The sequence below is a fragment of the Onychomys torridus genome, chromosome 2 (genome assembly GCF_903995425.1).
Source record: "Onychomys torridus chromosome 2, mOncTor1.1, whole genome shotgun sequence".
NCBI lineage: Eukaryota > Metazoa > Chordata > Mammalia > Rodentia > Cricetidae > Onychomys > Onychomys torridus.
The window spans coordinates 56,718,330-56,744,407 of record NC_050444.1 but is presented as its reverse complement, the minus strand read 5'-3'; the positions used below and the strand labels follow the sequence as shown (position 1 = coordinate 56,744,407).

At 42.9% G+C, this 26,078-nt stretch overlaps 1 protein-coding gene across 1 annotated transcript; it reads left to right on the top strand.

The window, feature by feature from the left end:
* Positions 1–2,187: 2,187 nt before the first annotated feature.
* C2H6orf163 (chromosome 2 C6orf163 homolog) lies at positions 2,188–17,224 on the top strand. Its single transcript, XM_036178383.1, has 5 exons — positions 2,188–3,390; positions 6,815–6,909; positions 8,196–8,303; positions 12,194–12,396; positions 16,700–17,224. The coding sequence occupies exons 1-5, from the start codon at positions 3,243–3,245 to the stop codon at positions 17,130–17,132; spliced, it is 987 nt and encodes a 328-aa protein (XP_036034276.1). The 5' UTR covers positions 2,188–3,242; the 3' UTR covers positions 17,133–17,224.
* Positions 17,225–26,078: the final 8,854 nt, after the last annotated feature.

The following is a 26,078-nucleotide window of genomic DNA, read 5'->3' as shown; positions in this document are numbered from 1 at the left end:
CTGTGTAGCTTTGTGCCTGTCCTGGATCTCACTCTGTAGCCCAGGCTGGCCTTGAACGTTAAATTCTGTATAAAAAAAAAAAGTAACCACTACTGTTAAATTTGCATTCAGTTTCTAATGTTTTAAGGTGATTTACACCTTTACATCTATGTTTTGCTGTTTAATAGAGAAGATACCCCCTTCAGATACTAAAATCATAGCTAAATAGAAGAATAAAACAAAGTAATTGGAGTTTTTCTTTTAAAAATGTTATAATGAACCTTTTAGAAGAGAAAGTGAGGAGTAGCATTGGCACAGGAGAAGACTTTCTGAACAGGGGTGTTGGGGGGGAATGAAAGGATCAGGTGGGGAGGAGGAGGAGGGAATATGGGGGAGAGACAGCTATATTGGAGTTGTGATATGGAAACCTAGTGTCGTGGAAACTTTCTAAACTATATAAAGGCCATCTAATGAAGTCTCCAAATAGTAGGGGGAGATCTCTTTGTCACCCACCAAATGAAGCTTCTAATGCAGGGCTGGGTTACATCCAATTGAGTTGTTGGCCAAAGGGGTCTTATGGAAATTGCCAGGCTTTTGCTAAGACTACAGGTTGCTCTCCACAAACTGACAACAAGGCCCCACTGCTGAAGACCGCACCCACACAGCTCAGTGAACATGGAGAGGTTGAGCTGGTGCCTGCCTAGAACCATCCCTCCGGTGTTCTAGTGCCTTTGGTGTGGGAAGGGACTCTGCAGGCCACCAAAAGAGAAGTGGAAAACTCCAAGCCAGCCACAAACCCTCTGATTGACAATGCTGTTCTGCTTGCAAAATAGACTAGGGCAATAGTGGTACAAAGCTTGTGAGAGTAACCAACCAACGTCTGATGTGACTTAAGACCCGCTTCAGGAGATGCTACCTATACCTGACACTGTGTAGGTGACCAAGAACCAGAGACTGGGTATCCAAGAGACCTAGGGTAAAAGTTGATACTACTGATCTTAAAAAGAAAGTATCAACAATGGCTCCTAATGATGTTCTGCTATATTCAAAGACCAGTGCTGTGCTCAGCCATCATCAGAGAAGCTTCCTCCTGCAGCAGATGGGAGCAAAAACAGAGACCCACAGCCAGATACTGGACAGAGAGAGACCTTGGAACACACCACTTTTTCTTTTCTTTTTGCATTTTATTTTATTTAACTTTATATTATTATTTTTTATATATATATTTTTTGAGATGGGGTTTCTCTGTGTAACAGTCCTTGCTGTCCTGGAACTCTCTTTGTAGACCAGGCTGGCCTTGATTGAACTCACAGACATCTGCTTCCCTCTGTCTCCTGAGTGCTGGGATTAAAGGTGTGCACCTGACTGAAACACAGCTCTAAATGGGATGCCTCTATTAAATCCTTCCCCAAAGAGCTCAGGGAAGGCCAAGGAAGAGGAGGCAGAGTGTAAGAGCCAGAGGGGATGGAGAACACCAGGAGAACAAGGCTCATATGAACTCACAGTGACAGGGCCAACAGGTCCTCTGCATCTATATTATAGCTTTCAGTTTAGTATTTTTATGAAATTTCTGAGCATGTGAACGAGTGATTTTTTTGTTTTTTTGTTTTTGTTTTTCAACACAGGGTTTCTCTGTGTAGCTTTGGAGCCTTTCCTGGAACTCACTTTGTAGCCCAGGCTGGCCTCGAACTCCAGAGATCCGCCTAGCTCTGCCTCCTGAGTGCTGGGATTAAAGGTGTGCGCCACCACCGCCCAGCGAGTCTCTGATTCTTGTGCCTGCTCTTAGGACTCTTTCTTCTGTTGGGTTGCCTTGTCCAACTTCAATGTCATGGTTTGTGTTTTATCTTACATTCTATTTTGTCATGTTTGTTGTTATCTCTTGGAAGTTCCCCTTCCTGCCTCCTACTTGCACTTTAAGGTGTGAGTTCCCCGTTCTTGCCACGACGCCTTTATTCCACCATCATGGACTCAACCTTCTGCAACCATAAGCCAAATTGTATACTTTCTTTTGTAAGTTTCCTTGGTCATGGTGTTTTTGTTGTTGTTATTTTTTATTTTATTTTATTTTATTTTATTGGTTTTTTGAGACAGGGTTTTTCTGGGTAGTTTTGGCGCCTGTCCTGGATCTCGCTCTGTAGCCAAGGCTGGCCTCGAACTCACAGAGATCCACAGGCCTCTGCCTCCCGAGTGCTGGGATTAAAGGTGTGTGCCACTGCTGCCCAGTGTTCTATCACAGCAATAGAAAAGTAACAAAGATGCCCTCCCAAATCTGAAACTCGGGCTTGGTGATTTTGAATACAGACATAATGGAAGTAAATTTTCAGTTAGAATCCCAGTTTTATTGCCATGGCACCAAAGCACGTTTATAATAAGTTGAAAATGATTTGGAGACTGCCTCCACTGTCCATTAGTTAAGAATTAATTCTTTAACAAAAGCATGCTTCCAGCAGAATTCAGTCAGCTGACTAATGCTTCTCCCATAGCATCTAGATCCTGACCGCTGGCTCATGTGAATATATGCTAAAGGGACCTTGCAGCTCTGATCACATTTAGGATCTTGAGATTACGGGATCTTCCTGGCTCATGTGGAGGTGCCTGGTATAGACACAGGGGTTCACAGAGAGAGGCAAAAGATGAGAGGAGGGAGCAGCTCCTCCACAGAAGCAGAGGTCGTGAGTCTTAGGAAGGTGGCCTTTACAGCTGGAAAAGACAGAAAACAGAGTCTCCCCAAAGCCTCTTCAAGGAACCAGCCCTCTTGGCATCTTTATTTTACCCCTAAAATCATTTTGGATTCTGACTTCCAGAAGTTCAATAGGATAAATTTGTGTTGTGGGGAAGTCATGAAGATTGTGTTCACTTGTTAGAGCAGCAAGAGGAAACTCAGGGAAATGAGTAGCAGCCATTTCTGCTGTCAGTTGTCATTATTTCAAGTTGCTTTTATGAGCAAAGCTTGTCTTACCTAGCAACACTTGTTAAGTAAATTGACAACTTAGTGCCAGACACTCGGAGAGAGAAACTACTTATCTCTTCCCAAATCCAGTGTCCATAGCTTTTATGGCTGAGGCTGTTAGTACCATTCCTTAGACATATAGCCACTGCCTAATCATGATGAATTGTTTAGTCCTTTCCAGCCACTAGCAGAATCTTAAAACCCTGACCCTCTTTCCAGCTTTCTTAGATTTATAGCTTCTCTTGAAACTATCTTTTTTCTGATCCTGATATTATTTTAACTGTAAGCAGTAAAAGGAATCAGAAATTTAACTATGATCAGAAATCCAGATTATACTAATTTTGTTTGCTGTGCTGTTTGCCATAAAATAATCCCACCAGCCCCTTTCGGAGAAACCTTCAAACGGATCCATGAATACAAGCCACTTAAGACACGCTTTTACACTCACAAAGATATACTGAGTAAGTGATTTTACTCTTTTTGGGGGTGGAGGTGGGAAATCTTTTGAGACAGGGTTTCTCCGTGTTGCCCTAGCTGTCCTGGAACTTGCTCTGTAGACCAGGTTGGCCTCACACTCACAGAGATCTGCCTGCCTCTATCTCCTGAGTGCTGGGATTAAAGGTGTGCACCACCATGCCTGGCAGTTATTTTATTATTTTCATTTGTTATAGCATAGAATGGCATCGTGTGTCATTCTTCTCAGCTCCTTCCTGTTTGAGGTTACTTGCCTCTGGAGGAATTCCATAATGAAATGATGGTGTGTTGGAATGCAGCTGCTCTACTGAACAGTTTTGTGTGTGGGAAAGAGTTTTGCCTCTCAATATGTTTCTTGTTGTGAATAGAAACATTAATGTGTATCTTTTAAATTGTTTTAAAGCTTTGCTGAAATATTGTACCTGTTTAACACCTGGAACATCATAGTAAATGTGTGATCTTTCTAACTTTGCCTGTACTTGGGGACTTTTTATACATATAGGAGAGAAAATATCTAAATACCCCATAAATGAGTGGAAAAAACTTAGCCTTTACTTTGTAGCTAGTGACAAAAGCAGATACATATAAATAATATAGGAATATTTATCATATATACATATATAGTATATAAGCAAATGAATATAACTCATATTTCCATTTCTCACACCCAGAAAACTTTTGATCTAATCCTAGATTTTAGGTATATTTCTAAGGACTCTTAAAATATTTTTCCTGTCTTTATCATGAATGTGGTAAGCTAATGGTTACTTGATTTCACTCCTAATTTACTAAAAGAGAAGTTAGAGAGCTGAACTAAAAGGCAGGAGAAATAAAGTTATAAACATCCTCTAAAACTTCAGTTCCCAAACTGATTTTAACTTTCAGCACATTGTTGGTATGGATTACTAATTTTAATCTCTAAAATAATTTTTAGACCCAAGACAATGCTTTCCTCATTCTGTAATGATTTAATGATATACTTGAATGGTTCCTTATACTTTATAGGATATATGAATCTAAACCCTGAGCAGAAAAATGTATGTAGAAGTCAGTATTTTATATTCACTTGCCTGTATTTGTCAGTAAGTTATTATAAGTCAAAAGAGAGCCAGAATTCTGCCTTCTGTGTAAGTAAACTAAAAAAAAAAAAACAAAAAACAAAAAGCAAAAAAAACCCCACCATATTTCCCAGGACAGTGATTCTCTGTTGCTATCACAACCCCCAGGACCAGGCCTCACCACGTACATTTTCCTCTTATACCTTTAAAACAATCTGGTTTGGAATAGTTTGATTCATAGGTTGCAAAAAGTGATCAAAGAGTTCGCATGGACCCAGCTTTTCGCCCTGGTTTCTTATGTAGTCTTGGTACATGGTCAAAACAGGGAAGTTAGCATAATAAGAACAATGCTCTTAACTCACGTATATACCTTACACATTATTTCCCCCCTTAGAAGTGCAGCTTTGTGAAATGTATCACATGTATATTCATGTAAGCATCACCACAAAGAAACTTCTTCATGCTATCCAGTAACAGTCAGTCATACTGTTCAAAATTCTGGCAGCCATCAATCTATTTCTCTGCCTTGATAATTTTATCACATAAGAATGCTACCAAACAAAGTCATACCCTGTGTGGCCCTTTGGCTGCCTTGTTTTCATCTGCACAGTAGTTTGTAGACTCGTTGAAGTTGTTTTTATTAATAGTGTTTCCTTTCTCAGCATGTATCATCAGAAAGTTCTGTAGATGTCTTCTGCAGATAAGGTTGAGAAAAACAAATACAATGATATTTAAACATTAAAAAGGATAATAGCACTCAACATTTGTGACCCATTTTTATGAATGTAATGCATTTATACAATACTAAGATTATATGAATCCATCTATACCACAATATTTACTGCTTTATGTTTTAAGACTCACTAATGGGGGCTGGGTCACTGGAGAGATGGCTCAGCAGTTAAGAGCACTTGCTGCTCTTCCAGAGAGCCCTGGGTTCAATTCCCAGCACCCACATCAACTGTTTGTAACTACAGGGAATCCAGTGTCTCTGGTCCCTGGGAGTACTTGAACATACTCACATATAGATACACACACCTGCTCACAAATTTAAAGTAATAAAAATAAATCTATTAAAAAGCAAACTAATAAATTTTATAAAGATTCATTAATGCTCTATGGTAAAGTTTTAGTCCAAAAACATACCTTTCAGCTGTAGGTGATGAAAACAACTTTGAACAGAACACATAAAGTGGAGTTTTGTGATGTAATTTCTTGATCCTTTTAACAAAAAACTGAAGGTTATTAGGATTTTAGTCTACCATGCTCACACTCGGTGAATTGGCTGAGCTGGTTCTGCTGTCATGCTTACTCAGCATCCAGAAAAGGATATGGATACAAATGGTTCTAACATGTATTAACCCCAGTTTAGAAACCCCAGCAGAAAAGAAGCTATTTTCTCTTTACACTCTTATGCAAAAAAAACAAACAAAAACAAACAAACAAACAAACAAAAAACCTAGGGAAGAGCGTGGTTGGTCAGGCTTGACTCTATGCCTGATTCCAGACTAGCTTCTATAAGAAAGGCCAAGCAATCTGGACGATGCCATTGGCAGCCTTACCACACCACTCAAGTGAGGGAGCTCTTGAGAGAAGCGGAGCCTGTTACCACAGTAGATGTTGAGCAAATACACATAGGATTGCCAAGCTCTAACAACTTAAGGGCCACCTCAGGTGAGGAGAGATGCAAACCCTGAGACAGTACTAAAGGGCTCAGTTCTTAGCTCCAGGTCCAGAATTGTGTGTCTCTCTTCCTTCTCTAGAGTTACACTTTGAGTAGAGAAAGTATTATGGGATGTTATGTGGAAGTCCAATTAGATCGCTAACAGAGTAATAGTTAGCTAGAAACCTAACTCACTCCACAGCTGACAGAGTGAAACTGACCAACACTGATGAAAAGCATAGACATGATGTGTTAAGGGAAGCACCCTGTCAGAAGCAAGGAGGGATATGAAGAATGTGCCAGTGCCTCGTGAATCCACATTCTGCCCTGAGTGTGCCACACCTTGCAGGACATTTGTTTGCATTTGCCTTCTGTTTAGACTGGGTGTGTGCAAAGGTAACTGACTATTCAGGCCTGAGGGATGAGTTCCCTCTTACTCACTTAGTGGAGAACTTACTCTTCCAGTGGGTATCTTCAAAGAAGTGGTGCAGGCTGAGGATACGTCTGAATGGAAAGGAGCATGCTTAGCATGATGGGTTCAATTCTTAGTGCCAAAATAATTAAAATGATTGATATCACCTAATAGGACATGTCTCCTAGATGGCTTGCATAAGTAATTAGCTGGTGATAGAAAGGAAAGCTAGGCAACAGTCTACAGAGATCTGTATTAATTTTTCTCCAAATACACAGGTATTGGGGCAAGTATTCTGAACCAAGAAGAGCAGCTTCAACAGGCTGCACTCAAGGAAAGCATTGCAAAAGCAGAAGCTAGAGTGTGGCAGCAGGTAAAGGCTCAGAAACCACGCCTCTACACTTTCCTAACTCTGGAGTCCTCCAAAACTGTAAATCCAAGCAAGCAAGAGCTAGCCACACAGTCCTGACCAACTTTGGGTTCTTGAGCATGCTCTCTGCCCTCTGCATTCTTGGCTTCCCTGTAAGGAGCCAGTAGTAATGACTCCATCTCAAAAGATGGTTGAGAGGGATCCATGAAGGAATGTACTCGGCGTGAGGAGATGCTTAGGAAGAAGCAGGTCCTGCCAAGAATTTCCTTCCAAGTTGCCCTCTGTATGGATGACTCCAGCCCCTTATTCTCATTTGATTGAAACTTTAACAGAATAGGACCATCTTTGTTATAAATTGCTTACTATGGTCTTCTATTCATTTATGGGCTATCCGTCTGTGCAGTATGTAATAAATACTTCTAATGTATTGCCCATTTCCCCAAATGCCTTATCTTGACTTTAACTTTATCTACTGTCTCTGAAGTCCTTGGTGTCTGTTCCCTTCTCTGTTTTTCCTAGGTTAACATACTCAGCTGCATATACATATACAGCTGCCCCGCCTCCTATAACGCAAATTCTAATTGGTCCTAATAATAAAAACCTGGAGCCAGATATGGAGGTAAATGCTGTAAGAGCAGAGAAGCAGAGCAGCCAGCCTCTAGAAAGATTTCTTACTTCTACCAACTCCTCAACCTGAAAGAAAGCTAAGCTCCTGTCTCCTCACCTCTCTCCGCTCAGCCATATCACTTTCTGTCTTCACCTCTCTAGTCCTGGGATTAAAGGTGTGAGATCCCAAAGGCAGGGATCAAAGGTGTGAGCCACCACTGTGTGGCTCTGTTCCTCTTTTAGACTGGATCAATCTTGTGTAGCCCAGGGTAGCCTTGAACTCACAGAGATCTGTCTGCCTCTGCCTCCTGAGTGCTGGGGTTAAAGGCGAGCGCCACCACTGCCTGGCCTTTATGACTAACTAGTGGCTTAGCTCTGCACTCTGATCTTCAGGCAAGCTTTATTTGTTAGATCACAAGCATAATAACACTACACCTGCCTTTAATGATTCCGAGCCCAGGGCTCAGTGTGTTAATGTGTGTCTAGCTAAGGAAGCCAGGGCTCTGTGGGAAGCAGGAGTAGTCACAGTGCAATTAGGGACCCCAGGGGGGCTGCTCCTTTTCATTGAGCATGAAGACCTAATAATTTACTGACTTCTTGAATAATGACCAGCATTCATTATTCACTTGAATAATGTGCGTTCCCTGGAATATTAATAGTTAAATGGACCTTTTCTTTCAAAGGCTACTGAACTCCAAAAACAAGCAGTGGAAAAAGCCCTCGAGGATGCAAATGACAGGCACAAATTTGAAATTCAGTTGCTGGAAGAACAACATCAAAAAGACTTAAAGGTTTTCTATATGATGACTCGCTCGTTGTCTTTTCTAAAGCATTTATCTTGGTAAAGAAAGGGTGCTTATGTTAGTTGACATGGGGAGAAGGGGTGGGATGGTTAGTGAAGTTCAGGTTAGTATTTCATAAAGGTTGGGAGGGAACCACAGTGATTCACAAGACACACGGTTCTGTCCTAGCCTTTCATAGCACAGCTCTCCACTGTAATTAAATAACTGATTATATGACTAGCTGTTTAGTGTCAGGTCTTCCAGCATGACCGCAGCCTCCACACGGGCAGTCCGAACTGCTTTTTCTGAACTGCCAAGAGAGACATATTAAGCTATCCCTGAAGTGTTCCCAGTGGGCCGATGGTCACGAGATAAGAGGACCTCTTTTTTGTTGTTTGTTTTAAATTTTAACTGATGTGTATTCATTGTACGTGACAATGTGCTACATGACATTTATGTGTACACATATACGTATGTATCATATATGTACTTGTAAGTATATATTGTATGTTGGGACTATCACCTCAAATCTTCTTTCTCCATTCTCACCCTGCCCAGTGTTGTTTCTCTGGGTAGTTTTTTTCTATTTTTATGCTTTATGTACATATATGATTTTATGTATAAAATCTAAGGAACCACATATGGGAAGAAGCATGCAATTTCTTTCTGAGACTGGATTAATTATTAATTAATTAATTAATCATAATTACCTCTAGCTGCATCCATTTTACTGAAAACAACGACAAACTCCATTGTGTATGCATACCACATTTTCCATATTGTTCTTCTGTTGTTAGATACTAAGGTTGGCTAAGAGGAACTTTCTAACTTGCAAGCTGGTCTGCATTCCCAGCAGAGGGGTCCCCTGCTTAGTTCAATATCTCTGTCACAAAACCTGTTCAGAGGGCCAGAATACAGAACTGTCTTCACATTTGCCAAGGGGGAGACAGAGAAGGACTAGATACATGTGTGTGATGCATGGGCAGAGGCTACAGGCAAGTGACAGAGACCGTAATAATGTGATGGATAAGAGGCTTAAGGTATGGGCCGACACATTCATGGTTTCTACAAGGAGCAGATGCTAGGTGTGTATCAATTGAGGTTAAATGGTCTGTCCTTGACCTCAGAGTATCAATAGGAAAGGGAGCTCTGCCCCACAGTTCCTGCCTAGCAGTAGGAGAATCTCTGCTTAGCCCCAGAAGCCCACTCCAGCCAGGTTTGGCCTGGTTGCTAATGGGAGTTGGCTGTGTCAGCAGCCCACTGCCCAACCTCTGAGCAAATAAGGAAATAGGAGTCAACATGTCCATAAGGAAAACAAACCAAGAACTCAAGAGCACAAAGCAAGCATTAGAATGTTTACTAATTAGAAGAATTAGTAAAACACTTCATTGCACATTCTGGAAAGAGTCTTAAAGTTAGATTCTGTTGTTTCTTTCCCCCACCCTTTTGATTTTGGTGTATGTGTGTGTGTGTGTGTGTGTGTTATGCATATGAGTGTGCAGGTGTACATGCCCAAGCATGCATGTAGAGGCCGGAGGAGGACTTCAGAGTATCTTCCCCCCTCTCTTTAAAAATAAGTGTGTGTGTGTGTGCGCACGCGCGCGCAATATGTATGTGTACAGATTAGAGAGCAACTGCTAGAGTCATTTCTCTCCTTTCAACCACATGGGCCCCAGGGATTGAACCCACATACTCAAGCTTGGTGGCAGGCTCGTTTGCCCACTGAGCTATATTGTAGACCCCAGGGTGTCTTTCTTTATTGCTTTATTGCCTTTAATCAGGGTCTCTCTCACTGGTCTGTAAACTCACTGATTTGGCTAGACTGGCTTGCCCAGTGATATTCCAGGACGCACCTGTCTCTGTCCCCCAATCCTGGGGTTATAGGTATGGACAGTCATGCCCTAGCTCTTTATGTGGATGCTGGGTGTTCAAACTCAGGCCCTCATGCTCGCATGACAAGCACATTAGTCTCCTCTAAGCCACCTCTGCATTGTGTTTTTGAAACAGGGTCTCACTAGGTAGACTGGCCTCAGACTCGTGATAATCCTCTTGCCTTCTGAGTGCTAGGATGTGCTACTACACCCAATTTTGTCCTACTCTTGAAGTAGCCAAAATGAGAAATTGAAAACCTTTCTCTTGGGCTGGAGAGATGGCTCAGAAGTTAAGAGCACTGACTGCTCTTTTGGAGGTCCTGAGTTCAATTCCCAGCACCCATATGGTGGCTCACAACTGGATCTGATGCTCTCTTCTGGTGTGCAGATGTACATGCAGACAAAACATCCATATACATAAAATACATGAATAAATCTTGTTTAAAAAAAAGAAGAAAAGAAAAGAAAATCTTGTCTTGAAGACATTGGATTCTAACAATTTTTTTCAGTGTGGGTAGATTGAATTCAGGACTTCACTTCTGCTAGGGCAAATGCTCTGTCACTGACCTATACACCCACTTTTTCTAATAAATAATTCATCATTGAAACGTTTTTTCTAAGAAGCTAAAAGTGAGTGCATCTTCCCTTGACACTTAGAATTCTCTTGCTCTGTAGCCTCCACTGAGGGCTCTGCTGAATGTTAAGAGAGCTGGCTCCCTCCAGCTCTCAGAAAGGATGCTAAGGGAGGCTAAGCGAAATTCAAGCAGGACAACTCAGGGTGGCTTTAGTGCTTTACACCCTGGGTAAGATTTCCCTCACAACTGAGATTCTGCACCTCTAAAAGGGAAGGAGAGAAAGTGAGAAGGAAGACGAGAGGGAAGAAGGCCAGATCCATATACTAGCTTATAAAATTGTGACGTTTTCTAGAAAGAAGAGAAGTTAATGAGTTTCTTGAAAGACTCCATCATCTTAGCCAGTGATGAAGGGATTGATACTTGAGAACTCTTGTCAACATCTCTAGTTCTGTCTCTAACTTGCTGCGTGAAGTAACTGAATTCCTTCATGTTCTCTTGACAACCTTGAAGTAGATAAAAATTTGCCTTTTAATGAAGATTTTGGAAGTTCAGGACATATTTAATTGCTCTTCATTCCTTGAATATGATTCTGATACAATACTCATTATACAATGACAAAACACATATCAAATATCAAATTGTAAATATGAATGATATCCTTGATCTTGTCCATTGTACAGTGACTCCTCTGAGGACGAGAGTCCAAGCATTCTTGTGTTTGTAGTATCTTGACCCAGCAGAGTGCTGGCACACCATGGAGTTAGTAGGCATTTCCAAAATGGTGACAGGTTTTTCTTTTAGGTCCTTTTGTGAGACTTCTCCACAAATAATGGTTTGACTGTTGCTCTCTTTCTCTACTTGGTTGAAAATATTCCACATGTCCCCTCCATGAATGAGGAAGGGCAGCGACCCTAGTGATGAGGAATGTGGAGCATCAGTGGGGACTGGAGTGATGTGCCTGTTTCCTTCCTGAGCCTCAGGTTCCCTTCATGGTATTTATCTATGCCATTTTTCCAGTATCACATCTTGTATTTCCATGTATAAAATGATACTGTGACAATAAAAACATGTAGTTGGAGCTATAGGCCCAATGATAGCCTAGCATCTGTGAAACCCTAGGTTTGGCCACCAGCACTGAATAAGAAAAGAAAATTAAAAGATTAAAAGCAGCCAAAAAACTTTAACCATACCTCTCTAACCTATTTTCATTTTGCACACTACCTTTCAATGTGATCACATACACACACACACACACACACACACACACACACACACACGTAATTTAAATGAAAATTTTCCATATAATTCACAGCTACTTTTAAATGGCCTGTTTAACAGGTTCCATTATATCAGATAAATGAAACTTTGATGGATGGATCTAGACTCTAGTATTCATTTTAAGACATCAAGCCTGTAATATCTAAATCGAATTTTTCCATTCCTTTTCTTTAAGGCTATAGAAGAGAAAACCAAGATAGAAATGTTTCAAAACATGGATGAGGAACTGAAGAGAGAGAACTCTGCTGCAGAACAACGGATGGTCCATAGAATCCAGAGGATTATGATGGAGTGCCACAGAGAAAAGGTAGCAGCTGTGAAGAAAGCCAGGGAAGAGGAAAGAGAGATTGCCCAGAAAGCCATTCAGGAACAGAAAAGGTACGCCAGATACCATGAGCATCTGCTCAGTTAAAACCCACCTAGAGAAAGAAATGTGGTTAAGATGTCTAAGTGAATACTGCCCAGATTTTCCTGGTTTTATTGTGAGAGATCTCAAACACTGGAATAAACAAAAGTAGGAGGCAGGAGAGTCAGGAGTCAAGGGCTTATTGGATATAAGAGAATATCATGCTTCCAGATGTTGGGGAGCCTGCCCAAGACCCCCAAGCTGTAACAGTAGAAACAAGATGGAGTCTTCCTGTTTAGCCTCTAAGTCTGGGTTTGTCCCTTTTGTTTCTTGCTGCTTTCCTTAAGCTTGTCTACTTGTGTACGATTGACAGGTAAAATCTTAAAGACAAGTCTCTCCTAGAGTTAAAAAAAGAAAGAAAGCAGGCTGAAGAGCTATGGCATTCAGGTTTTACCTCTCTTCTGCCTCAAGGATGTCTTTGTGAACAGAGTGCATTTGCTTGGAGAATGAGCTGTGGTCTAGTAGAGTGGAGGTCAGGCCCCCTCCTCCCTTGCCCTACCTCTCCTTCTGAGGAGCTCTGGCTCTTCTTCCGGAGTCTCTTGGTTCACTCCTCACACGCTGGCTGTCTCCTGTGCCCTCTCCTGTTCGTTGTTTTTCCCTTCTGCTTCTCCTCGGCGAGGCTTTAATGTCAGGTTGTTGTTTTTTTCAACTTCCATCTTTTATTGACTAAGATTAGAGAACTGCCATGACTATTAGTTAAATCTACCCAAATAGAATGTCCGTTTGGGTCACCCATGGTTCCCAAATGTCTCGAAGAGAGCCTGGACCATGGTAAGCATTTGCTAACATTAAAACACGGTTCTTATCTCAGAGAGAATAGGCAAACGTTTATTCAAGAGCGAAACATGACTTACCTGGGCCTAGAAAGAAGATTCAGGTTGTCTCAGACTCCATGGTTACAGGCTCATGCATGTGTTTGTGTGTTCACATGTATGTTTGTATTTATGTGTGTATGTTCACACTGTGTGCGTGCACAGAGAGGTCAGAGGATAAACTCAGGTGTTGTTCCCCAGGCACTACCCAACCCCCTTTCTTCTCCCCATGAGACAGGCCTCACACCGGGCTAGAATTTGGCACATAGGATAGTCTGTCTGGCTAGTGAGTCCCAAGGCCCACCTGTCTAGGCCTCTGCAGATCACAAGCATGCATCACCATGCTAGGTTGGTGTGTGTGTGTGTGTGTGTGTGTGTGTGTGTGTGTGTGTGTGTGTGTGTGTGTTAACATGGGTTTTGGGAATCAAACTCATGTCCTCATGCTTACCGGGCAAGCACTTTATTGAATGAGCAGTCTCCACAACCTCTTGTGAAGTTATTACTTCAAAAGGCATGGATTTCAAAGAATCAAAAATTCAAGCTCTGAATTGGCCTGAGAGAAATTGGAAAGATATATAGAAAAATGCCAGATTTTTGCTGGGAGATTTTGCCGTCAGGGTATTTGGAAAGGAAGTGATACCTGGGATAGACTTTATTAGCTCAGTGTACCTAAGGTTAGTGCTGGGGACCTTCTAGTTCACCCAGGAAGCACATCTTCCTCTTTGGGGATGCTGGATGGGGTCATGGAAAGTTCTTTCTAGCTTTGAGGCATTAATGTAAGTTATTCTTTTTCAATAAAAATTCAGGAGTCAGATGTTGGGGTCAAAGCCTGAAAGATAAGAGAAGCAGAGAAACTACCAGTCCTTCCTATCTGCTCTGTTCCTTCCTCCAAACAAAGAGCCAGATCCCTTTCTGCCCCGCCTTATTACTTCCTGACCAATCTGTCATCAGTCTTCCAAAACCTCTGTGGCTAATTTTGGCCGGCTAGTGGCTAACTCCACCCTCTGACTCCAAGCAAGCTTTATTTGTCAGAACACGGTCAAAATATCACACAACACAGCTTTCTTTTCTCTTTTTTTCATTTTTCTTTATTAAGAAAATTTCTACTCACTCTACATACCACCCACAGATTCCCCCCTCCTCCTACCCTCCAGCCCTCCCTCCTTAGCCATCCCATACCCCCACATCCCCCAAATCAAGGTCTCCTATGAGGAGTCAGCACAGCCTGGCACACTGAACCTAGGCAGGTCCAAGCCCCCTCCCACTGCACCAAGGCTGTGCAAGGTGTCACACCACAGGCACCAGATTCCAGAAGCCTGCCCATAGACCAGGGACAGATCCCGATCCCCTTGCCTGGGTGCCCCCCAAACAGTTCAAGCCAAACAACCGTCTTCTGTATCCAGAGGGCCTAGTCCAGTCCCATGGGGGCTCCACAGCCACCAGTCCACAGTTCATGGGCCTCCACTAGTGTGGCTGGTCATCTCTGCACATCCTCCCATCATGATCTCAATGTCTCCCCCCAGCCGTGGATCTCTGCATCTGCCTCCATCAGTCACTGGACAAAGGCTCTGTGATGACGGTTAGGGTATTCACTAGACTGGTCACCAGAGTAGACCAGTCCAGGCACCCTCTAGACCACTGCCAGCACTCCAAGGTGGGGTCATCCTTGTGGATTCCTGAGAGCCTCCCCAGCACCCTGCCTCTTCCTATTCCCACGATGTCCTCATCTATCTTGGTATCTCCCTCTCTGCCCTCCCACTCTGTCCCTGTTCCAGCCCAACCCTCCCATTTCCTATGTTCTCATCCCCCACTCCTTGCCCTCTGCCACCCCCCACACCCAGTCCACTCATGTAGATCTCATCCACTTCTCCTTCACAGGGTCATCCATGTGTCCCTCCTGGAGTCTTTCTCTGTTAGCTAGCCTCTCTGGAGCTGACAACACAGCTTTTTCTTCCCTAGGCCCTAGAGGGCTTGGTCCTAGCCTCACTCACAACCCATTGGTTTAATAAAACACCAGGCTACATCCTGAGGATGTGTACGAGTATGAATTCAAACTCCCTACAGCATGGCTACTGTTACTGATGCCTCCATTCTCCTTTCCAGCGTCTAGATCCAGAGGCCAAGTCTGGTTCCTCCTTGGCAGGGTTGCCTGTATCCCAACAGTCCTAGATGCTGGCAATTAGGGCTTTGTATTGTTTCCTGGGTTTGTTCTTTTCTGTCTTGATTCCTAGCTCTGACCTTGGTCCATCACTAGTTCACACCCTCTTTGTACCCCAGAAGGTTGCAGAATGATATGGGGTGATCTCTCTGACTCACCACACTAAGGTTTAGCTTTCTGACGGTTACCAGAATACTATTCTTAAATGTTGCTTTCTTACCGACGAAACATTTTATAGGACCTCTTATGAGACTGAAGCAAGTAGTGGCTTAGAGAGCCACCCCTCTGCTTCCTCAGTGACATGTGTGACAGTGAATAGTTCTAAGGGTCTTGCTGAGCTCACACTCCTTACCCATCACAAGAGAATAATAACAGTGTAAGTAAAAATAGTAACAGGCCTCGGCGGGTTCCTTTGCAAATTAAATGAGCATCCGTGTAAAATGCTTAGACTAGTCCCGAGGACACGTTAAGCGCTAAGCACTCACCCTTGCTGTTAATAGTGGATATAACCCAGCCATGTGGTAACTAGAGATCAATGAGGTTCCATCAGCGTTAGAAAGGTCTCTCGGCTTTGAAGTCAGGCTGAAGGAACTAGGAAAAAGAAGAGAATTTCAACCTTGAAGGTTGATTTTAGACAACAGCATGAAGTGAGTCTTGAAAAGGCTTCATTTGTGTTGGAGGCACCAGGAAGGGAGGAGATGGGGAGGGTTTTCATTTCAAATTATCAGGACTTTAACCCAACATTTGTAGGTATTTTGTTCTTCAGACACCTTACTCAAACTAGGTTAATTCCAGAAGTCCATGCAGTGCATCATACTGACTAAGAGCATTGCCCTGGACTCAGACTGCCTGGGCCATGGTGCTGATGTTGCCACCATCACTTATAAGTGAACTCTGACCAGTTACTTAACTGCTCAGAGCCATCGTGTCCTCATCTTGAACCAGGCGTAATCTTGGCTTGACTTAACTGAATTTCAGGAGTTGCTGATTAATATAGACACAAAAGCCTGTCAGCTTGGCGCATGGTAACAGTTCAATAGGGTTAGCTCCTATATCGTACCATTTATAGTCTATCTGTCTACATATCTGTATGTATCCATATATATATATAAATACAAGCAACCAGAGGTCAGATCATTGAGTAGCATGGTCTGAGAACCCTCAGATTATTGATAGCTAATATATTCTGAAAGCTCATGTATACCAGGTTTCTCGAGTTGGTGACTCTTCTGTAACTAATGATAAATTCATTGTGTTTTTAGTGGCTAGTCAATCTAATTTGTAAACCTGTATGATCTTTTGCAGCAAGGCCGTGGAGGAATTTGTGAGTACTGGTGTAACGACTATTAAAGACCAGAAGACAAGCTTGGGCCAGCTGATCAAAGCAAAGGAGCATGAAATGAACGCCTACTATGGCCTGGCTCAGAGGCAGAAGCAAGAAGAAGTGCAGGTGGTGCTTCAGGAAGCGGAGAAAACACACCAGGCCAACCTTGACAATGTGATGGACAAGCTCGTCAACACCCAGGGGGAGCTGGTGTCTGTGGCAAGGCAGCTGGGAATCATGACAAACTGGAAAGATTTCCTGGAGGAGGAATTACAGGAGACCAGGGCAGCGTTTCAGAAGTACATCAATTACACCTTCCCCAAGCTCTCCCCAGGACATGCCGACTTCATTCTGCCGGAAAGAAAGAAAACACCTTCCCATCTTCCTCAGGACAGTGCAAAGAATACTAACTAGACATCAGCTGATATGGCACCCCAAAAGACAGCGTTCCAAAGCTGAATAAATATACTCAATACCACTTACTGATATTTGTTCAGAGTACTATATGGCTGTAAGAATTTTTAATTGACTTTTAAAATTATCATAGAAGTTATAAATTTCTGTTTTTTTTCTATTTTTTGTCATTTTCTTTTTAATTTATTTATTTTTATTTTGTGTGCATTGGTTTTTGTTTTGTTTTTAAGATTTATTTATTTATTATACATACAATGTTCTGCCCGCATACCAGAAGAGGACACCAAATCTCATTATAGATGGTTGTGAGCCACCATGTGGTTGCTGGGAATTGAACTCAGGACAGAGCAACCAGTAGTACTCTTAACCTCTGAGCCATCTCTCCAGCCCCCCCCCCCTTTTTTTTGTCGTTTTCAAAGTAATGAATTTCAAATGGCATTTTCAAACATTCACAGGTCATGTTGCTCTTTGCTGTCTTCTCTCCCTCTGCTTTTCCGTGCTGTAAACATTTTCATGGAAAACCAAAACACTTAAAAGCATATTCCAAGGCACTGTGAGCACCACCTCTAACTGTAGAGAAAGGACAAACTAATTAGGAAGGGAAAGAGTGCTTAGAGGAAGTCAAAACCTACTACTGTACCTGACTTGATTCATTTCCACATCAGACGCGTAACCACACTCACATTTGTTGCAGTTGAAAATAAGTAAAGGAGCATGTTCTTAGATTGTTTGCGCTGTGGAGTGTGACCTGCAGTAGAGAGACTGCTGTCTGGTTAACAAAAACATCACTTTTCATCAAATATACTAAGACAAATTTTAAATTCTGGCCTTGCATATAAAGAATTCAGAGAGGATTCCCAAGAAAAGTTTCTATAGACATTAGGGATCAAGAGTCCTCTGTACCTGACACGTGTCCTGTGAAGTTCTGGACCACTGGTGTCAGCAATCACTAAATTAAAGTGAAAGAACACCTGAGCCTATAGGACATTTCTAAAACCCTGTTCACTGAAAACTAACGTTTGTTTTTTTTTTTTTTAAGTTTTTAAATATATTTAGGGGGTTGGGGATTTAGCTCAGTGGTAGAGCACTTGCTAGGCAAGTGCAAGTCCCTGGGTTCGGTCCTCAGCTCTGGCAAAAAAAAAAAGAAAGAAAAAAATATATTTAGAATTTTATACATGAGTACTGTATTTACTGTTTCTACTCCTCACTTTCCCTTCAACTCCTGTGTCCCCCACTCACTCTCAAGGTCATGACCTCTTCTATAATTATTGTTTTATTCACACACATGCGCACGCGCACACACACACACACACACACACACACACACACACACACACACACTGTGCCCATTTGGAGTTGCTCAGATGTCATATATTTAGGGCTAACCATTTTGGATCAGATGACCTATCGGGCTCATCTCTCTATGAGCCTGGTCTGACTGTCTGTAGCTCTTCACCTAGGTGACTTATGAAGTCACCCTCTATCCATGTTGGCATGTCAGTTGGTGTGGTCTTTGCAGGTCTTAGGCGGGCAGCCACATTGTTCAGAGTTCATGGGAGCACCATTCATGCCCTGTTCAGAAAAAGCACAGAAGTTCTCCTGGTCCTCATCAGCCAGGATCAATGGAGCCAAGTTACAATTGACTGATACCTCTGAAGCCATGGGCCCAACAAATCTACCTCTTTTTACTGATTTTCTCAGGCATTTTATCACAGTGGTCAGAAAGCTGTACAAAAATAGGCAAAGGTGGGATTTAGCCTACAGACTACACAGATTACAGGGCCTTGATCTATAAGACAATATCACAAATACCTGTTTATGGAAGATTTTCTGACAAGCTAATTTTATCACGAATAGAGATGATTGGTATGTTAAAGTGAAGTTATCAGGAAAAGTGTGTTCAACTGGAATAAACTGCTTCATCTGTTCTCACTAATAATCACTGACACTAGGGCCTTGTGCTTCTGATGAACGCTGTAATCACAAGAATTAGTGGAGAACACTAGACCCTCTACATGGGCAGATAAGCTAAGGGTTCAGTAGAGGGCAGAGACCAACTGTCTCCCAAAAGTGAAGCCAGGGAAGCATCTTTTAAGTAAAGTGTGCCATCAGAGTAAAAAATAGTAGTTCATATTGAAAAGTAAAATAGGCAGGTGGATCTCTGAGTTCGAGGCCAGCCTGGTCTACAGAGCTTGTTCCAGGACAGCCAGAACTACACAGAGCAACCCTGTTTCAAAAAACAAAACAATGAAAACAAACACCTACCTGGGGATTTAGTATGAATTAGTGAACAGCTTGTTGATCAACTACAAACGTGACTCTTGGTCTCTAACACTGGCCTTGGCAGCAATGACAAGCAGGTTTAGGATCTGTGACAGTGACCACAGACATGTGGCTCTGTACTCTGTCCCTTCATTCAGGTTCCTCAGTGACATTTCTGCCATTTAGAATCCCAAATTACATTATCTGGAAACAAAATGTATAGCCCAATGCCTAGTCTGTATTCACACACAAACATGCATAGGCATTCAGTATTGTCAGGATGTATGGATGGCTTTTCCTGAATGTAGACATGCTGCTGGGCAATGTCCCTCATCTTCATACTCCAACCAAAAGTAGTTGGTTTGTGGCCAGCATCTACAGATACATCTCATATATAGACCTTGGAATTATCCAGCCTGTTGAGGTCTATCTTAATCCATCTGGTCTAATAAAATAGCAGCTTCTTGAATTCTGTAAAATTCTTGATTAACAGAATTGAATTTATGGGTATGCAGTTGTATACTTGCTGGGGAAAGAGGTATGATACCAGTGTAGGCATCCACCCATTCACTGCATGTACCAATACACACAGTACAACAGAGAGAGAGAGAGAGAGAGAGAGAGAGAGAGAGAGAGAGAGAGAGAGACTACACAATAACACTTTCCACATGTATAAAACAAATAAGAAGGGTGTATTGAAGTCCATCATGGGAGTGCCCCTGGTTTAGCATAGCAAGTGTCTTAGACAGGGTTACTATTGCTATGATGAAACACCATGGCCCAAGCCACCTGGGGAAGAAAGGGTTTATCCGGCTTACACTTCCACATCACTGTTCATCATCCAATGAAGTCAGGACAGGAATTCAAGCAGGGCAGGAACCTAGAGTCAGGAGCTGATGCAGAAGCCACGGAGTGGCTTGCTCAGTCTGCTTTCTTTTTTTAAAAAAAATTTATAATTAATTTACATATTAGACATGAATTCCCCTGTCCTCCCTCCTCTCGCCCCCCCCCCTGCCCTTCCCCCAATCTAACCCCCATTCCCACCTCCTCCAGGGCAAGGACTCCCCTGGGGATTCAGCTCAGCCTGGTAGATTCAGTTGAGGCAGGTCCAGTCCCCTCCTCCCATCACCCAGGCTGAGCAAAGTGTCCCAGCATAGGCCCTAGGTTCCAAAAAGCCAGCCAGGCAGTGGGACCAGGACCTGTCCTCAGTCTGCTTTCTTTCTTTCTTTCTTTCTTTCTTTCTTTCTTTCTTTCTTTCTTTCTTTGTCTTTCCTTTCTTTCTCTCTTTTCTTTCCTTTCTTTCTTTCTTTTCTTTTCTTTCTTTCTTTCTTCCTTCCTTCCTTCCTTCCTTCCTTCCTCTCTCTCTCTCTCTCTCTCTCTCTCTCTCTCTCTCTCTCTCTTTCTTTTTTAAGATTTATTTATTTATTATGTACACAGAAGAGGGTGCCATAGCCATATCTCATTACGGATGGTTGTGAGCCACCATGTGGGTGCTGGGGATTAAACTCAGGACCTTTGCAAGAGCAGTCAGTGCTCTTAACCTCTGAGCCATCTCTCCAGCCCAGTCTGCTTTCTTATAGAACCCAGGACCACCTAATCAGAGTGACCCCATCCACAATGGCCTGGGCCCTTCCCCATCCATCACTAATTAAGAAAATGCCCTAGAGCCTTGCCAACAGCCAAGTGTCATGGAGGCATTTTCTTAATTGAGCATGCTTGGTCTCTACCGCTAGGAACCTCTGCATCTGGGGCCCTAACAGCACACGGGTTCCTGTCAGGGTCACATGCGTGAAACGACTTGGCTTCTGAATCTGACACATGCTCACAATATAATCCATGGGTTCGCTTCTTTTTCATTTTGTTTTAGTGTCTCTAGTTATTCCTGAAAGAGGAGGAGGAGCTAACAGGCTTGTAGGCGGCAATTCCTCCTCCCCTTGATTTGGATATGGAAATCAGATCCTGAGGGCTCCTGACCCACTGACTGATTGCTGCAACCAAGAGACAGGAAAGGAAGTACTAGTGGTTTTTACTGTTCATTTTAACCCTTTCAGGCAGCTGAAGTCAAACAAACAAACCAAAAAAAAAAAAAAAAAAAAAAAAAAAAGCCCCTTTTGAGGAGTCCAATAAAGGAACTTAAAAAGCTGTGCTATTTCCATGCCAGAACATCCAACCATGTTATTTTTTCCTGCCTTTTCATAATAGTGCTCATGTAAGTAACCTCTACAGCGGAGTCTTGGTGAGGAAGAGGCTTTAAAATCCTGAGATAATAGCTTATGCGCATCCTCGGAGACTCTAGAATAAAGGTAGCTTGTTTAGTCTTACTTACTTCATAATTCCTCTGTCACTGTTTCCCTGAAGACACATCTTCTCATTTATCCAGCTTCTTCATAAAGAAGAAAAGTTAAAATGAAAAAGAGGCAGCTAACACCAGCTCTGTGATGCTCAGTTTCAGACTTGGTACATGGCATTTATTATTAGGTCATCATCATGGCTGTTTAAAAAAAAATAGGCTAATTGCTCTGTAGCAGATTGCTAATAATGGAGAACAATGGAGAAACAGTGTAAAAAGCACAATGTACTTTTAAACTTTTAACAATTTTTGTTAAAATACGACTCTATTTTAGTGGTTGGCAGTCAAAAGGCATCATTAAATGTAGAGACATTCTTTAACATTGCATCTTTACTTTTAATTATAAAATGTGACATATACAACAGATATAATTGTTTATTCCACAGCACATGCACTGTGGAGTAAACAATTATAAAGTGAGCACTAACAACCTCTGAAAGGTTTCCATACCCCAATATGAAGTCTCTCTGCCAATGCAGTAAGCCAAATCAATAAAAGACCAGCTTTATTGGGCAAAAAGTACCCAGGTGACCTTTTCCAGCTCCCTGAGACGGGGAGAGGAGCGAGAGAACCACATGGCCAACAATCAGTTTAAATACCCTATAGGCGGAGTCTTGAACAGCTCTGGGGGAGGAGCCGTGGCTTGGCGGGCTTTCTGGGAGGGGCGGGGTTTGGAATAGGGGGTAGTGGGGCCCAAGCAGAGCTTCCAACCGAACAACCATTATCAAGGATTTCAGGGCACTCTAGGGGAACAGAACTGATAGATGTTATAAAGGGAAGCAACAATGGCCATCTATACAGCAGAGAGGTTCAGAACCATGGCGTTCCAAGAGGCCAGATGTCTCAGCAGTTTCAATCTGGTGCTGAAGGCCTGGGGGAATCCTGGAGAGCTGCTGATCTCATGTTGGAAAGCTTACACAAGCTGGGCTCTGTCAGCGGCAGCGGAAGCGGCAGGAGCACAGTGGATGCACTTACCAGCAAGGGGTGGAGGCGGGCAGGCACTGCCTTTCCCTCAAACCTTTTAAAAGCTCTAGATTGCTGCTGGAAGATGCTGCCCAGTCTAGGGGTTTGCCCATTCAATTAATCTTCCAGGAATTACCCTCACGGACCTGCCTCGCAGTCTTAATACTGTGCAGAAGGTCCCCTGCAGAGGACTCTGCCTGTGTGCAGGTTTCTAGCGTGCTGAATACTGCACAGTTGCCCACAGTCTGGCCGCATCCTGGGGAACTTACTTAAGTCTGTGGTGTAGTGTCACTGCTGGGAGTTTCCCAGGACTGGGATTCATGTAGGCTCGCAGGCTGCTCAAGCATCGTTGAGCCCCTCTCCCTTCCCCATGCATGTGGTGTGTGTGTTCATCTGTGTGAGGGTGTGCATGCCTACACATGCACAGAAGCCAGAAGTGGGCCTGGAATATCATCATTCTCTACCTTGTTTCTTTAAGACAGGGTCTCTGACTCGCTTGCACCCAGCAAGCCCCAATTATCTTCCTGTCTCCACATCCCTCGGTGACAGGGTTACAGCCACAAGTGGGACCCCATTGGCTTATTATGTGGGTGCTAGGATCCAAACTCGGGTCCTCATGCTTGAGATATCTCTCCAGCCCTAAGCAGGGTATTATGAAACAGCATCTTGCAACTGCCCTGTCAAATGTCGAGCCCGAACATCTAGCACCAAGAAGAGAGGGTTTTCCCACTGTTTCCTTCGGTGATGCTGTTGTTACACTGGGTGCCTCCTCTTTATCTGCTCTTGAAAATGGCTGTTACTGAAATCATGGTGCCAGTTTTCTAAGCATCTCTGGTTCCCATAGTCTGCTGTTCGCTTTCTGTCTCACTGAATGTGGGGAGCTCCCCAGAGTAAACCACCCTCTTTAAGACCTTGTCTCCCTTTTTGTAAAGTTCCTATTCCACTTTGCAATGTAACCCAAACATAGTCAGGCATCACTGGCCTCTCCAGCTTTCTCTGGCTTGCTTATGGGATACTCTGGCACACCCATCTTCCACAGTCGTTTAGCTGGGGATAAAAAATTCCAACAGAATAGCATTTACTCAAAATTTGCCAGTCCTACTTTTATTTTCTTTTAAGTTAAATCCATCACTGTACGTAGATTTCTAACCTGGTCTTCTGAAACAAACAAAGCCCAGACTCTTTTCTGGCAAAAAGAATAGTTTTATTGCCTTCATTTTTTTTTCAAGACATATACAATTCCTTCTCGTTTTTCCTGACAAGATTCTTTTTACTCTTCTCTTAACGTATTCTAGCTTCTTTTTAAATTGATGCCATATTAGAGCAAGGAAAACTTAGTTCCATAAAGACTAGAAGTCCAATCTGTCATAACAGCGATGATCATAGCACCCAAGTCCATAGTTTATTTATAGACACTGTACCAAGTGCTACATGAACATTATCACACTTTTCACAACAGTAGTAGAGGCTTATTTATGGTGGGATTTTATTACAAAGTCCAGGCTGGCATTGAACCCTGGCTCTCCAGTCTCAGCTTCCTGGATGCTGGGATCACAGCTGTGGGCCAGTATGCCTAGCTTACTATCTGTAGTATAAATGAAAATTTAGATCATTGAAAGGTTACCAATAAACTACAACTGTAAGACTTTACTAAACCATACCCATGTCCAGCGGCTTAAACTAACACTCATCACACATGTTCAGCTTGGCTGGGGGTTGGCTGACCTCAGCTGGACCCAGCTAGGCATTTCTATCTCAGGAGAAGATAAAGTTAGGGACAGTGATTCAGCTGTGTGACACAGCACTTAACTATCTGTAGACAATAAGTTTGATCCCTATCACTGAAGGCAGGAAGAAGAAAAAAAGAAACGAAAAAGCAAGCAAGCTAGAAAGATTTCAAACCCTAAGACAGCAGCAGCAGCAAAATGCATTTGCTACACAATCTTGAGGGTCCTCAGAACCCACCTAAAGAGGCAGATGGGTGTGGTGGCTTGCCTGCAATCTCATCCCATAGGAGGTAGAGAAGAATCCTGCTGCCAACTAAGTACCAAACGAACTGAAAGCAGGAACTATTGGTTCAGTATATGAGGTGGACAGCAAGGAAGGAAGAAACCCAATGTCACTCCTTGACCTCCACACGCATACATTGCACATGTACCAGCCACGTGCCCACAGGTACGTGAGCATGCATATACACACATGCACATACCACACACACATAAAACTCTGGCTAGCTGTGATGGTGCACACTTTTATGCCAGCATTTGAGAGGCTGAGGCGGAGGATGATAAAATGGAGATCACCCTGCAAAACAGCAAGATCCTGTCTGAAAAAAAGGAGAGAAATAAACTCAGCAAAATTAAACAGAACTTTGTTGGTTAGGTTCTATTTTTAATCTTTGTTTAGGCCTGGCTTTTGTCCCTTCAAAATAATGTTCATGTCCTGGTTGGTTTTTATTGTCAACTTGACACATCCTATAGTCACCTGGGAAGAGAGACCTTCAGTGGAGGGATTGGTCAGATCCGACTGGCCTGAGGCCATATCTGTAAGAGATTGTCTTGATTGGTTATTGATATGGAAGGGCAGAGCCCATTGTGGGTGGCACCAGTCCTATGCAGGTGGGTTTGGGCTGCATACAAAAGCTAGCTATGGGGCTGGAGAGAAGGCTCAGCTATGAAGAGCACTTGATGCGAAGCCATGAAGATAATAGTTCAGTCAAAGCATCCACATCAAGTGGCTTACAAGTAAGTGCCTGTAATTCCATCTCCAAAGGATCTGATGGCCTCTCTGGCCTCCTTGGGAGCCCCTACCAGACACATGCACACACATTAATAAATACATAAATAAAAATTTAAAAACATTTTTAAAAAGAAAGCTAGCTAAACATAAGCTAGTGAGCAAGCCAGTAAGCCCTGTTCCTCCATGGCTTCTGCTCCAGGTTCCTGCCTTTCCTTCCCTCATCTGTAAATGGAAGCTATCTAAACTCGATCTTCCCCAGGCTGTTTTTGGTCATGGTGTGCATCACAGCAACAAAGTTAACAAGAAGAATTGTTTGGGATATCTCAGCCAGAAAAGGTGGTAGGAGAGAAGTGACTCCTGCAGGCTGTTTGTGACCTTCACGGGTGTGTTGTTTCTTGTGCTTCTAAAAAATAACTAGATACAATAAACAATAAAAAGTACTGCTCATTATGTCCTCCTAACAAAACAGTACTATTATTTTATTTTATGTGTATGGGTGTTGTGCCAGGGAGCATGTCTGTGGACCTCCCACCTGCAGAAACCAGGAGAGGGAGTTGGCTCCCCTGGCACTAGAGTTCAGACAGTTATGAGCTGCCTTGTAGGTACTGGGAATCAAACCCAGTCCTCTGGCA

Coding starts and splice junctions, on each gene's coding strand:
- C2H6orf163 (XM_036178383.1), top strand. CDS start 3,243: ATGATCAGAAATCCAGATTATACTAATTTTGTTTGCTGTGCTGTTTGC. Junction 3,391..6,814: donor CACTCACAAAGATATACTGA/GTAAGTGATTTT, acceptor CCAAATACACAG/GTATTGGGGCAAGTATTCTG. Junction 8,304..12,193: donor AACATCAAAAAGACTTAAAG/GTTTTCTATATG, acceptor CTTTTCTTTAAG/GCTATAGAAGAGAAAACCAA.